General features: G+C 36.2%; 1 protein-coding gene across 1 annotated transcript in view; it reads left to right on the top strand.

Moving 5' to 3' along the window:
- mib1 (MIB E3 ubiquitin protein ligase 1) overlaps window positions 1-7,118 on the top strand; it is a 46,383-nt gene extending 39,265 nt beyond the window's left edge. Inside the window, exons 16-22 of the mRNA XM_042719334.1 lie at window positions 1,272-1,453; window positions 1,635-1,824; window positions 1,909-1,987; window positions 3,874-3,993; window positions 5,737-5,808; window positions 6,213-6,313; window positions 6,960-7,118. Coding sequence (XP_042575268.1) covers window positions 1,272-1,453; window positions 1,635-1,824; window positions 1,909-1,987; window positions 3,874-3,993; window positions 5,737-5,808; window positions 6,213-6,313; window positions 6,960-7,118 — 903 coding nt within the window. The remainder of the gene's footprint in view (window positions 1-1,271; window positions 1,454-1,634; window positions 1,825-1,908; window positions 1,988-3,873; window positions 3,994-5,736; window positions 5,809-6,212; window positions 6,314-6,959) is intronic.
- The last annotated feature ends 6,517 nt before the right edge of the window (window positions 7,119-13,635 follow it).

Raw genomic sequence — 13,635 nt, 5'->3', positions numbered from 1 at the left:
ACTGCACGTCGGACCCGGCAAATTGCCGGAACATTGCCGGGTCGACTTCTGTGTGAAAGCAAACACGTCCCGGGATTGATTCCGGGATTAATCCCGGGTCAGGGACCTAGTAACATTGCCGGGTTCAGTCCCAGAACCAGCGCTGTGTGAACAAAAGCCAGAACTAATGCCGTGTCGTAGTGATGACGCGCGTTATCGCGCGACTCTTTTAGCGTGTTTTGAAGGCAGATCAACGTTCGCGACGAAAAAAGTGATAACTACGAGGGAAAAAGATAGTCATAACGGTCTTATCAAATGACTGTACGACACATGGTTTTATCCGAAAACAGATACTAATAATTTGTTACAGATACAAATACTGGTTACATGAAAATTAAAATATGTAATGTCATAATTATTACGTTTTGACAGTTTACGTATGTTATGTAATTGTTGCATTAGGCTATTAATTAATTAATTAATAAACGTTTATTGATAAAAACTATTTAATGTCTATTCATTTACAGTAGCATGAACCACGAGTAGTCGAGTAACTCGAGTATTTTTTAAATAAGTAATCGACTAGCAGAAATCAGTAGTCGTGCAACCCCTATCATATGACTCGAGCTGTTTAATTAAAGTCTTCGGAAGAGACATGATTGCTTTTGAGCTCAAATGTGCCTGTGCATGGGAACAAATAAGGTTTGTCCTCTCGTGTCTCGCAAGCAACCAAGTAGATCTGTTGTTGCACGTAAAGCAAGTAGTACCATATTTGATGAGCTCTATGTATGTGCAGTAATCAGTGTATTTATGTGAATAAAGGCCTAAATGAAATCCGTTCATCGTAAAGCAATCATGTCTCTTCAGAAGACCTGGATTAAACCGCTCAATTCATACAGATTGTTTACTATATGTCTTCAACATTTCAAAGCATCAAAGTTTTGGTTGCATAGGATTTCAATGGAGGGACATAAAACTCTGAGGATTCAATCAAAATATTTTCATTCAGTGATGAAACGAAAACAGTGTCTGTTAAGTAGACATAGTAGTGGCCTGTTTATAGGGACTATTCTAACTAGCCCTATATATATATAGTTAAGGAAGTTAGTTTGTATTCTCATAGGCCTTATAAATAGATATATAGAAGATGGAATTCTCTCTGAAGAGATGTCAGATTTATATATGTATGCTACACTGTTCTTATTATAATTGCGTAATTAAACTTCAACATGGGTAATTGTGACTTTCATAGATAATCTGTATTTGACTTTGTTTGTTGTGAATCTTCACAGTTAATTATGGGACTGGGCACTCAAGGGGCGGAGAAGAAGAGTGCAGCTTCTATTGCTTGCTTCCTGGCGGCTAATGGAGCTGAGCTCACCATCCGTAACAAGAAGGGCCAGTCTCCTCTGGACCTGTGCCCCGACCCCAGCCTCTGCAAGGCCCTTGCTAAATGCCACAAAGACAAGACAAGGTATGCACATCTGCCCAAACAGTAGAGCATCTATTGAAACTTGCACTACAGACATTTGAAATTGACTTCATGATGTGTTTCCTGCTATTTATTAATTTTGCTATTCACCCTTTAATTTTCTATCTCTTTATATCTCAATCAATAATTTTGTTCACTCTCTCTCTTCCTCTCTTGTCTTCAGTGGGCAGGTTGGCTCCCGTAGCCCATCTCTAAACAGTAATAATGAGACTCTTGAGGAATGCATGGTGTGCTCGGATATGAAAAGGGACACGCTTTTTGGCCCCTGTGGTCATATCTCTACCTGCTCTCTCTGCTCGCCTCGTGTCAAGAAGTGTCTCATTTGTAAGGAACAGGTCCAGTCCAGAACCAAGGTACAGAAACACACCTTACTAGTTTCATTGGGCATGCGCATATTCTCATGTGCCCTAGTGAAAACTTATTTTTCTCATTCACAGATTGAGGAGTGTGTGGTTTGCTCTGATAAAAAGGCAGCTGTGCTTTTCCAACCCTGTGGTCACATGTGCGCCTGTGAGAGTAAGTCAGCTTGCTTGCTTCTCCCACACCACACCTCTTCTCTCATCACCCCATGTGATTGTCTCTCATCTAGACAAAAAAACTCTTTCTGTCATCTAGCTAGGAAGAATATCACACATCACATGACTGATACAGATACTGACATCTAGGTGTTCACACACTGGATGAGCATAGACTATGGGTGAATCTCTCAAAACTTGTCTAGAACATGCCCTGGTCATAATTGTCTCTATAGGACCGTTTTAATAATTGTGAGAATATTTTTTGACATAAAAGCAAAATTGGTATTGCTGTAATGCAAGATTGTATCATTTTTATTACTTAAAATGAAAATAAAAAATGATTTGTCTGATGTAATTTTATTAAAAAATCATTGTATTATAGTAATTTTAAGGAAATTGCCTGGATGCATTAGAGTATTGTTAAAATGCACTTGTCATGCATGTCACAATTCAAAAATAGTCAACTAAAAGTAGGCTTTTTCGGTGTACAAAATTATAATATCTTGGGTTTTTTTTTATTTATTTTTTTATTGATTTTGGAGTGGTATACAACCTGGACAAATGCTTTATAAATTTAAGATTCACTTTTACCTTAAATTATTATATATATATATATATATATATATATATATATATATATATATAGATATATATATATATATATATATATATATATATATATATATATATATAATTTTTTTTTTTTTTTTTTTTTTTTTTTTTTTTAAGTTAAAGGTCAATTTTAAAAACTTCAGGAAAAACCTATATCTTTATTTTTTCTCGTCACAAATAGAGCCATGATAACTGGCATGGTGTTAAAGGATAAACAAACAAACTCTACCTTGGGAAAATCCAACAAAAAAATGAAGCACATCACAGTGATGAAAATGTCTTAGAGGTTAGGTTGAAGCTAAGTGAATTGTTTGCTCTCAGCTATCATCCCTCCTACCAGTTTCATTCTCTCTATTTTACCATTTATCACTTGTCTGCAAGACCCTCCCTTTCAGTTTGGTTTTGTTGCCATTTTCTGCCTTAACCTCAAACTGCAACCTCCTGTTCTGTGAGTATTTACTTCATTTTCTAACTATTTAAGAAGCTTGCTTAATCATATGGGGAAGTGGTATTTGAAAATTATGTATGTTTGGTGCATGTACAGTAGTTAAAAATGTATTTACTGTTAGTAGCATGTCTAATGTGGACTATCAAAATAAAGTGTTACTGGAAGCAATATCTTTATATGATCTTATTTGCAAGAGATTTGAAATAATAAAACTTTCTTTTAATAGCATTATCTGACAACACTGCATCGCCGGCACTTAAACTGACAGTAATCAAAAAAGCCCACAACAGGTTTATTGCTGACAGGAAACCACATTCGATAGGGCAAACGAGAAAAAAAAATCATGATATTATCTGTAAGAAACGGTATCAACGCTGTCAAAAATAGTAGCTTTTAACACTAGTACACAGATCAGTAGAACAAGTAGGTTACAAAATGAAATGAAATACGCAAAAACCATGAAGTGTATGCTGTGGCATTCAGTATAGTAGTTAAATTTTCACAAATCATCCTAAAAACATTCATAAGAGCACTAGACAGTTTTATCAGCTATATAGGAATGGTTATTAATAAAAACTATAACAGTGAACACATCTTTCTTATAGAACAATTTTTCAACACCCAACACCCTGACAAGAACCATCATTTATTTAAACACAGAACGTCTTTATGACCACATCAAACCAGAGACGTTTCAGACGGGTGCTCCAACTTCACTTCAGCGCCAGGCGCGAGTCAAATATATATACATATAGAGGAGACAGATATAGGATTGGAAGTTAACACTGTACTTCGTGTGTTTGCATTTGTGTGTGTTCCTGCAGACTGTGCCAGCCTGATGAAAAAGTGTGTACAGTGTCGGGCCGTGGTGGAGCGCCGCACTCCCTTCGTTTTGTGCTGTGGAGGGAAAGGTATGGAGGATACCACTGATGATGAGGACCTTAGTGAGTGAACTTCCACACGTTCCCGTTTTTTATTTCTCTTTCCTCTCTCTGCCTTGGTTCTCATGTCTCTCATGTTTAATATTTATGTTGGCTTTAGTTGGTGCTTCTCTGTTTCTATTGCCCACGCTCTTCTCTCCCCATTGTTATGACTAATCTGTTATTTCCCAAATGTGTTTTCATGACTCAAATCAGACATGTAGCCCCTCCTCTTAATACATAATATCAACACCCTGGAATGAGCTTTGTAACTGCTCTGGAATGTCTTCGTGACATGGACTAGAATTTATAAGGATTTTTAGGAAGTCACTCCACACAGACTAGTGAAAATGAATCCCCCGAATTCATTTTTCACAGAACACATAGAATATTTCTATAATTGGACAAGACAAAGGGGCTATCCAAGATTTATTTTAGTCCCATATTATTTTGAGTTGTGATTCACCGCTCTGTTACAACTTTGTTCCTTTTGTATGTGATCATGACACTGCCCATGTTCTTTATGTTGGTTTAGTTTGAGTTCAAAGGGATACTGGTGTAAGTTCACTTTTTTTTTTTTTTGTACACAGTGTTTATTTATAGAGAGGAGGATCTGTTTCTTTTTAGCCTCGCTTAGATGTCTAACACATCCATCCACGCTGACATCTCTGCTGACCTACAGACATGCTGATCCACACAAACACACACACACTCGCACTCAGTCCAGCCAACAGAGGAATGTAGCCTTTAGCTCTTATCTCAGTCTGTCTTTAGTGCCTGAGCTCTGTTTGTTGTAAGGCGCCACTTTTCCACACACACAAAACCAAAGCAGCATCCCGTGTAGACCTAACACACTCCCCCTTTCTCCATGTAGACGGAGCAATGAGAGAGAAATGCCACCATAGATGGGATTCTCTTCTGCTTCAGTCACTTTAAAGACTAGAGCACTTTAGTCCCCACATACAAGAGGCTCCTCACTCTAAAAGAGGACGTGATAAACTGGCATCAGAAGGCTGTGGTCAATCACGTGGGCCTAGAACTTTATTTCCACTGAGGAGAACTTGAATATGAACACAGGAAACATCCACTAATGATGCTGTCAGACAGATTCTACATCATTTTTGGAAATTATGATTGGGGGACTGTTAAATGACCTAGTGGAAATGATCCAGTCTTGTTAGCCGACCCCTGAGGCCAAGAAATGTCTCTCAATATGCCGCCATAAATTTCCCCCTTAGTGAATATCCATCTAATTTTTTCTTTAACTTGTCGGGCTTAAAATTAACCAGTCTGTCATCTTCTTTCATACTAATCCATCATAAAAATCTCTTGCGGCCTCTAAAATCTTTGCTGTAAATGTTTTTTTGTTTGTTTTTTCACTGAAGGAAAACTGTAAATTAGGGATGCACAATATATTAATACCATATTGATTATTGGCTGTTGTTGGAGATGTTTACATTTCAAAATTGGATATATATTAGGTGGCAATAGATACGTATTTGTGGGCTTATTAACATGAGCCAGAATTTTAATATCAGTGCATCCCTACTTAAAGTCACTTCCGCAGCCCTAAATGATGGATACCTTGATGAACAAGGCCTCCCTTCCACAACAGCTGTGTCAAAAACTTACATTAACTTGCTCTTCCCTTTGCTTCCTCTTAAGAATATTTATAACTAGAATATGCCAAAGGCCAGGCTGGATTGGCCCCCGAGGCAACAGCAGGGGTGCATGCATTACATAACACTGTGACTGGTTGCTTCTCAGCAGGGGGCTCTAACTCAGTGGCAGGGGGGTCGCAGGATCTTCTCCAGCCCAACAATCTGGCACTAAGTTGGTGTAAGTATTCTATTCCTCACCCCAAGTTCTTCCTGCCTCAACTCCTTCCTGCTCCTTTGGGCTCAAAGTCCGTATCTCCACCCCAGCATACGTCATTCTCTCTGGCCTGCACTACACAAATAGGAGAGGCTGTCAAGTGGGACCGTAGGCCTGCTTGCGGCCTGCTGCGATTCAGTACTGCGGGTTGATTCCGCACCAGGGTCCCCCATATAAACCATGCAAAGTGTCAGAACAGGCACAGAACTTCTAGAATCATCAAGTAATTCCTCTGTAAATATTTGACAAGTTAGAAGGCTCTGGGATCTTAAAAAAATGCTGAGGCCCAGGGCTCCAAATTCAACAACTGCATGAGTGGCTATTGAACTGGTGATACTTCTCTCAGTGGTCCCTGCTTTGCCTTTCAGCCAGCGGAAATATCCCAGCCTTGCAGAGGGACAAAGACAACACTAATGTCAATGCAGATGTACAGAAGTTACAACAGCAGCTGCAGGATATCAAAGAGCAGGTGAGCATTGCAGTTTATAGTAGGGATGTAACGATTCACTGGTTTACTTGATGCATCGGTTACAAATTCTGCCGATGCATTTGATGTGGATTTTAAATAATCATTCTTGGTCAATAATTATTAAAAATGTAAAAAATTGAATGAATCGCATTTCTGTAATGTTTTATACAATATTTTAAAATATATGAACATAAGTAATATGCACAAATTAATAGAGATGAGTGCAGTGTCATTTGCACAACTCAGAATAATAAAAAATAAATAAATAACTGTGTTGATAAGTATTCACACAGTGGGTTGTCTTAAGTGAACTTAAATGTGCATTAGGTCTTAAAGTGACAGCAGCCTAATATACCTGCTGCTGCCTACTGTATGTTCTTAACATTAATCAAACAAAAAGCAATCAATTGCTCTTTAATAAGAATCAGTGGTTGTTTAATTGATTAAAGTGAAGGCTATTCAGTGGTTTTTTTCCTAGTATCTCTATGACTGACTTATCGAATTAAAATGTTCTGAATTTGCTTAAACCTATGAATTAAATCGATTTACTGTCTTACCAAATATTCAAACCCCTAATTCTAATAGTTTTCTGCATATGCAATTTTATGCAGCAATTGCTCATTTAACATGTTTGCCTTCCACTCAGACTATGTGCCCCGTGTGTCTGGATCGCATAAAGAATATGATCTTCATGTGCGGTCATGGCACTTGTCAGCTCTGTGGAGACAGAATGAGCGAGTGCCCCGATTTACCACAACGCCATCTAACTTCACAACCCACTTTACTATATCTCCTGCCCATATAAACACCCCTCCTATCCAGCCACAGAGTGTGCTGCTGCTCTCATAAGCACCTTTCCTGTATCCGCAAGGCTCTCTGTGTCCACGCTAAGCTAAGATTCATCAGTGTTACATCATCTTTATATGATCTTTTAGGCTCGATATTTGTTCAGTTAACTTCAGTTTTCTTGGATTATGTTCAACAAGAAGAGGAAGAATATTGCTTAAACTACTCCATCTTTTCATTTTGTTCATGCAAGTGCCCACTTTTTTCTGCCATGAGCAGTTCAGCAACACCTGATAGACATGAACTGACACTGTCAGGGTCTGCTAATGTTTCATATTTTATTATGTCAGTGTATTATGCTCATATATCCCGATGCAAACAGTTGTATCTACAGTCACGATACAGCATGGTGAGATGTAGAACATGACTGAACTCTGTCCCACTGAATCTTTGGAAATTCATTTTAAAGTCTCATTGTGTGTGACGTAGCATTCAGTTTTAAATGTTCAAGTGTAAATGTAAAGCATCTGCATTTACTGACAGAAGAAAGTATGTCCTGTTCAAACAGTGAAATAAAACATTCATCTTTTAGCAGTACTGTTAATATAACATAACATTTCACTCCCCTCACTTCATTCTCTACTACACTACATAAAAAACATTAATTATAAACCCGAAACCCAATATAATAGCCCGCCAACCAACAAATGATGCAACTGATCCTTGTTGTCTTTAAAAGGATATTCATTTATTATACAACTATCATTATTGGATTGTTCTCCAGCAGTCCTACTTTACTTTATGCACCATGTTGTCTTGCCAGATATTTAATGCAAAAAAGATCTGAATAGAAATTGATGGTCTTGTGCCGTTCTTCCAAGAACATGAAAACATTTCATTACCTTTTGGGAAAAAGGTGCTGTTTATCTTTACCATACTAGTTAATTTATGTATTTTGTCCTTTTTCTTCTAAATCTGAAAGACTTGGAATATACTATAGAATGTCACCTGTAAGCTGTAAATGTAAAATACTGCCAAACACATGAACGCCTGACCAAAAAGAATTTGTAGTTGAGGACTGTTCATCAAAGCCTTTCATGAACAATTTGGTATCTTTCTGTGCTTGTCAAAATATATTTCAAAGATTATTTTATATTTTTTCCTTTTTCCTTCTCCAACCATTTAACATCACTAAAGATACCTAAACATACGTCTACAGTTGATTCATTTCAGTGTGACTCAACATTTTTACTGGAAGCAAAAGTAGTTTCATACTTTACCTTTTAAAGATTTGTATCTCACATGTTTTATGGTTTTTCTTTTCCAGTATTAGTCTTTTTGTGATCATTTTAACATTAAAAACTAGATGCACTAATATACCTTATGGTAGACTTGTATTCTCATGGTTACTCAAACAGTCTGTTTTGTACCTTATTTTCAGTACGCAAAAAACTGCCCTGGCTTAAGAAACACATTTTTTCTTTTGTTGTTGAATGAATGTTTAATGTATGATGTGCAACATTTATCATAGGAGAAATTCTTTTTGCCCTGTATTGCAATTTGCTTTGAAAATGTATTGCCGAATAAAGACCTAACAAAATGGAGCGGAGTACTTTACGCCTTTTGTTTCAAGACTCAAGTCACTTCAGAATATCAGAATTATCAATACAAAACTTAATTTCTATTCCTCATAATAACATACAAAACAAAATACAACAAACGAACCTACACAACACAATATAGGCCGGCTGGGGTCTCTGTAGACTAGGGTCTTGTGTATATGAAATAATCCAATTAGATGAAACGAAGAGGGCCAGTGTGGTCATGTGTGAAATCATTTGAAGATTAAACTCAACTCATCCAAAGAGCAGCACGACACATCTCTTGAGCATTGATGTGGTCGTTACTGAGAGCTTTTACATTCTGTGTATCGACCGATTCATTCATAACCACGACTTTTCATCTTCTGATGGAAGGAGTGGCCTTTTACCGGGGAAGATCCATAAACCACTCAGCTAGCGCCAATGTTTCTTCCAAAAACCTGCGGATCCTTGATTCTGACAGAGTGCATTAGTGGTGGATTTGTAACATCTGAAATTTCATTCTTGGCCCTCATCTTCCCGTAATGTCCCCCGTGCTGCACAAGTGTGTTTTGAGCTGCGCTGCGTCCGAACGAGTCATCAGAGCGTTTTGGGCTGAGAAAAGAGTTTAATGGGGCCGATTACAGAAATGGGCCTCGGGGGGATTTGCTGGCCATCTGTCATCCACAAGCTTGTGGTCATTGCATCATCAACAGTGTTTGTTTTGTTTAGGATGTGGAATTGTATTGACACCTCTGAGGCGGAATTTATTCTGACTATCAAACGTTTGGGGGTCACTAAAATTAATAAAGTACAATTAAAATAGCCTACATCTCTCATGCTCACCAAGGCTCCCTTTTCCTATAAAAAAATACAGTGACAATAGTAATATTAAAATATAACAATATTAGTTTTTTTTTTATTATTATTAAAATGTAATTTTCAGCGGCTGTTACTCCAGTCTTCAATGTAACATTATCCTGCAGATATAATTCTTATACTTTATCCATGTTGAAAACTGTTATGCAGCTAAGCATTTTTATGGAAACTACAGTAGACAAGACAAGTTTGTGAATGGTTGCTGCTATTATAGCGGGGACCCAACACATATCTCTAAGAGCTGCTATCAGTTTGTTTTGGGCCCTGGCATTGTGGCAGCAGCCGGAGAGCTCTCACAGGAGGAGGAGGAGAAGCTGGGCCCCAGGCCTCCTACTTTTTTTTCAGGGTTCAGTACTTTATTTTCAAGGTTCTTTGATAAATATTAAGTTCAAATGAGCAGCAAATTATTTGTAATAGATTTATAATTGTCTTCACTGTCACTTTTGATCAGTTCTTTGCGGAGTAAAATATTAATTTCATTGGGGGAAAAAAATACTAAACTTTTGAATAGTAGCATAATTCCTGCATCAAAATAAATAATAACAGCAAAGTGTTAAAAAAAATTAAACTGAGCTTTATAAAAAGATAGTTTTTTCACTGAACGAACCAGCACCTCTGCAATTAGGCTATTCCAAATTAGTTAAATATGAAATATGACTGATGACGACTTGAGATTTCTTTTATGCAGTATCATTCAGAAATCATTCTAATGTGCTGATTTGGTGATCAATAATAATGCTTATTAATATTTGGTGGGGTTTTTTTTTCTTCAGGATTCATTGATGAATAGAAAGCTCAATGAACAGCATGTTCTGTAAATAGAAATCTTTTTGAACATTATAAAACAGTGTCTTTTCTGCCACTTTTGATCATGCGTCCTTGCTGAAAATATACTGTATATATATGAATTTCTTTTTCCTATTTTGTTCTAACTCCAAACTTTTGAATTAATGTATCATGATTTTGTAATGTATCACAACAAAAATATTAAGCAGCAAAACTATTTCCATTACTGGCAATAAAAAATTCTATAACAATTAGAATGGAGATCATGTGACACTGAAGACTGGAGTAATGGTTACAATTTAGCTTTGCCGTCATGTAATATGATTTTTTTTTTTTTTTATTAAAATAGAAAAATGTTCTTTGAAATAATATTTCACAATATTACTTTTTTTTACTGTATTTTTGATCAAATATATGCAACTTTAAGTGAGCTTTTTTTTTTTTTTTTCAAAACATCTTTTAAAAAAAAAAACTTTTAGTCAGTAGTGTGGATCGATCCACCAACCTGTTGTTAGACTTTGATAAATTGAATAAAACATAAATAATAACAGTATTTCTCAGTTTTATCATATGTGTCTCACTGTAAAATAATTTCTCTGTTTTGAATATATGAGTGTTGTGTGCACAGTTTCCAAGTGTAGATTAGAAGCAATTATATACTCAACGCTTACCACCCCCACTGTGTTGTGTGTTAGCCGAGACAGTGCTGTAGATTAGAAGCAATTATCTTCTCAGCGGTTACCAGGCCTTCGGTTTGTGAAAGAGTGACTGAGGGAGACAGAGTGAATGCTGGGGCCCGTCACTCTCTCCTTCGGCATCAGACACAGACGGAGTCTCCCGCTGAGAGTGACTGACACCAGACTGTGGGGTACGAGAGCCAGATAACGGCTTCAGGGGGAACCGGGCCCCTCACTGTATCTTTACAGAGATCACACCTCTGCTCGGCTGCCTGCTATAGACAGCTATTACAGACAGAGGTGTCTGAGTGATTGATTGTGATCCTGAAGTGAAAGTATCAGAAGCCACCACAAGGTGGCAGTGCCCGCTCTCGCCTCATATTAGAGTCACTGCTTTAAGAGTTTGTAGCTGGTGGTCTGATTCCTCTTTTAGAGATTAAACGCTTTGTCATAGCTATATACTGATTTAGTGCTCAAGAAACATGACTTATTATCAGTGTTGAAAACTTTATTTTTTATTTTTTTATTTCTTTTTTTTTTGGATTCTTTGATGAATAGAAAGAGCAGCATTTATTTGTAAAATAAATTATTGTAACATTACTGAATGTCTTTACTGAAACGTTTGATAAATTGTAAATTGTAATAAATTGTATTGCATCCTCACTGAGTAAAAATATTAGTTTCTTTAATTAAAATAATAATAATAATAATAATAATAATAATAATAATCTTGCTCACCCTCAAATTTTGATTTGTAGTATTATAATTGCTATCTATAGAAAATATGGTAATTAATAAATTGGGTACATGGCAATATGACTGATTGATGTAATATGAAATATTTAATATTTAGAATAAAATATTTATTTATTTTTACATTTTAGAAAACACTGAATTCTTCACAATAATAAAAAAAAAATATCCTTGTTTGGACTGAATAAACCAATAAACGAATCCACCTGAAAACGTCAAAAGTTTCAGATGAAACCTTTCTTTAGGCACCATTTTATATATAGAAATTAGAATTATTAATAATATAGTCCCTTAGAAATATGACTCTTTTTCTCTCTCTCTCTCTCTCTCTCTTAAAGACACAAATTATCCAAGACTACATTTGATTTTTAGGATATTATATATATAATTTATTTTTCTGTTCTTTTTTTTTTCACTTTTGGAGACTTAGGATCATTGGATTCTTGACAGACAAACAAAAGACAAAAAAGATCCTTATTTAGACTGACCGAACCAATACATCAGCTACCAATAAAAGAACTACCTGAGAACGTTTCAGATGCCACACCCGCTTTAGCTTTTTGTGCCTGTTTGTTTGGAAGACATTGATTCTTGTGTCTGAAGGTCCTCACACGTCACCTCGCTCATGGCAGCAGGGGATATTTATGGCTTGGCGTTAATGACAGGCACGGGCAAAGGCCGTTAGGTCTGGACAGACTCTTCTGGGTGTGCTGAGAGCGTGCAGGCCACAGGGCTCTGGAGTTCGGACCCTACTCCTCACTGTTGAGTCATAAAGAGGCCATGATTTCTCCTCCCTATACTGTCTCAGGTCTCTGATTCTGCGATTTGTTGTGTAGACACAGGTCGGCCAAATGTGTCTGCCTCACCTCTGCCCAAGACACGCAGCACAGAAAGATTAAATAGTCAAAAAGATAGGCTGAATAAACACGCTGTATAGTAGTACTGCTGACCTGTTCCCCATTCACAGTTTGATCACTGGATTTCGCAAGCGCCTCGCTGCACAAACACCTTCAGCAGAGCACTCATGCCAAAGTTTCACAAAGGACGCTTCTCTTCAATATGTCCAGCATTCCTTTGAAAGCGTACATCTTTGCAACACAATGTTAACATACTGCATTGTATTTTTGACTTGATCTTATATGTTTTTGTCAACACATATTACCGTTTTACATCTTTTTCCCCCCAACAAACTTGTGTTGACAAAACCAATGTATTTATTTTATTTTATTTTATTTTATTTTATTTTATTTTATTTTTTATTATTAATATTATTTTACAATACAATGCTTGCTATAATTACCCAAGTAATTTATACAATGTTACCAAATATAAATATTATACCAAATATTATTATAAATATTATTACCAAATATGTTAATTTAAATTTAAATATAATATTTATCTTTCTTTTAGAATCTGTAAATTAATTATTTCATGCAAAAAAATTTTTTTAGAAAAGGACCATATAATGCACAGATTAATAAAATGCAGATCTAAAGTAAGACAGTTTATTTATTTATTTATTTATTTATTTATTTATTTATTTATTAAAAGAGTACTACATCAACCTGTTCAAAAATCTTTTGATCAGGTTGGCTATTTTACCTTCGTAAATATATCTGGAATGTAAAAATTATTGGCATTATTAGTGTAAAAGCTAAAGCTGTTTATGTTGACCTCATTTTATTTCTATTTCATGTAAAGATTAAATTTTTGCTGTCACAGATTCAACAGCAGTGAGTTGTTGAGGGAGGTGAGGTGAAGTAGTGTACACTCACTCTGCACATTCATAAATTCTGCCCACTTCTGAGTTCAGTGGGAGTATGATACATGTTTTTTTTTTTCTATGGAATTTGACTCA

This window comes from Cyprinus carpio, chromosome B2 (genome assembly GCF_018340385.1).
Source record: "Cyprinus carpio isolate SPL01 chromosome B2, ASM1834038v1, whole genome shotgun sequence".
NCBI lineage: Eukaryota > Metazoa > Chordata > Actinopteri > Cypriniformes > Cyprinidae > Cyprinus > Cyprinus carpio.
Note: the sequence above shows the minus strand (reverse complement) of the source record. Positions and strands in the feature narration are given on the sequence as shown.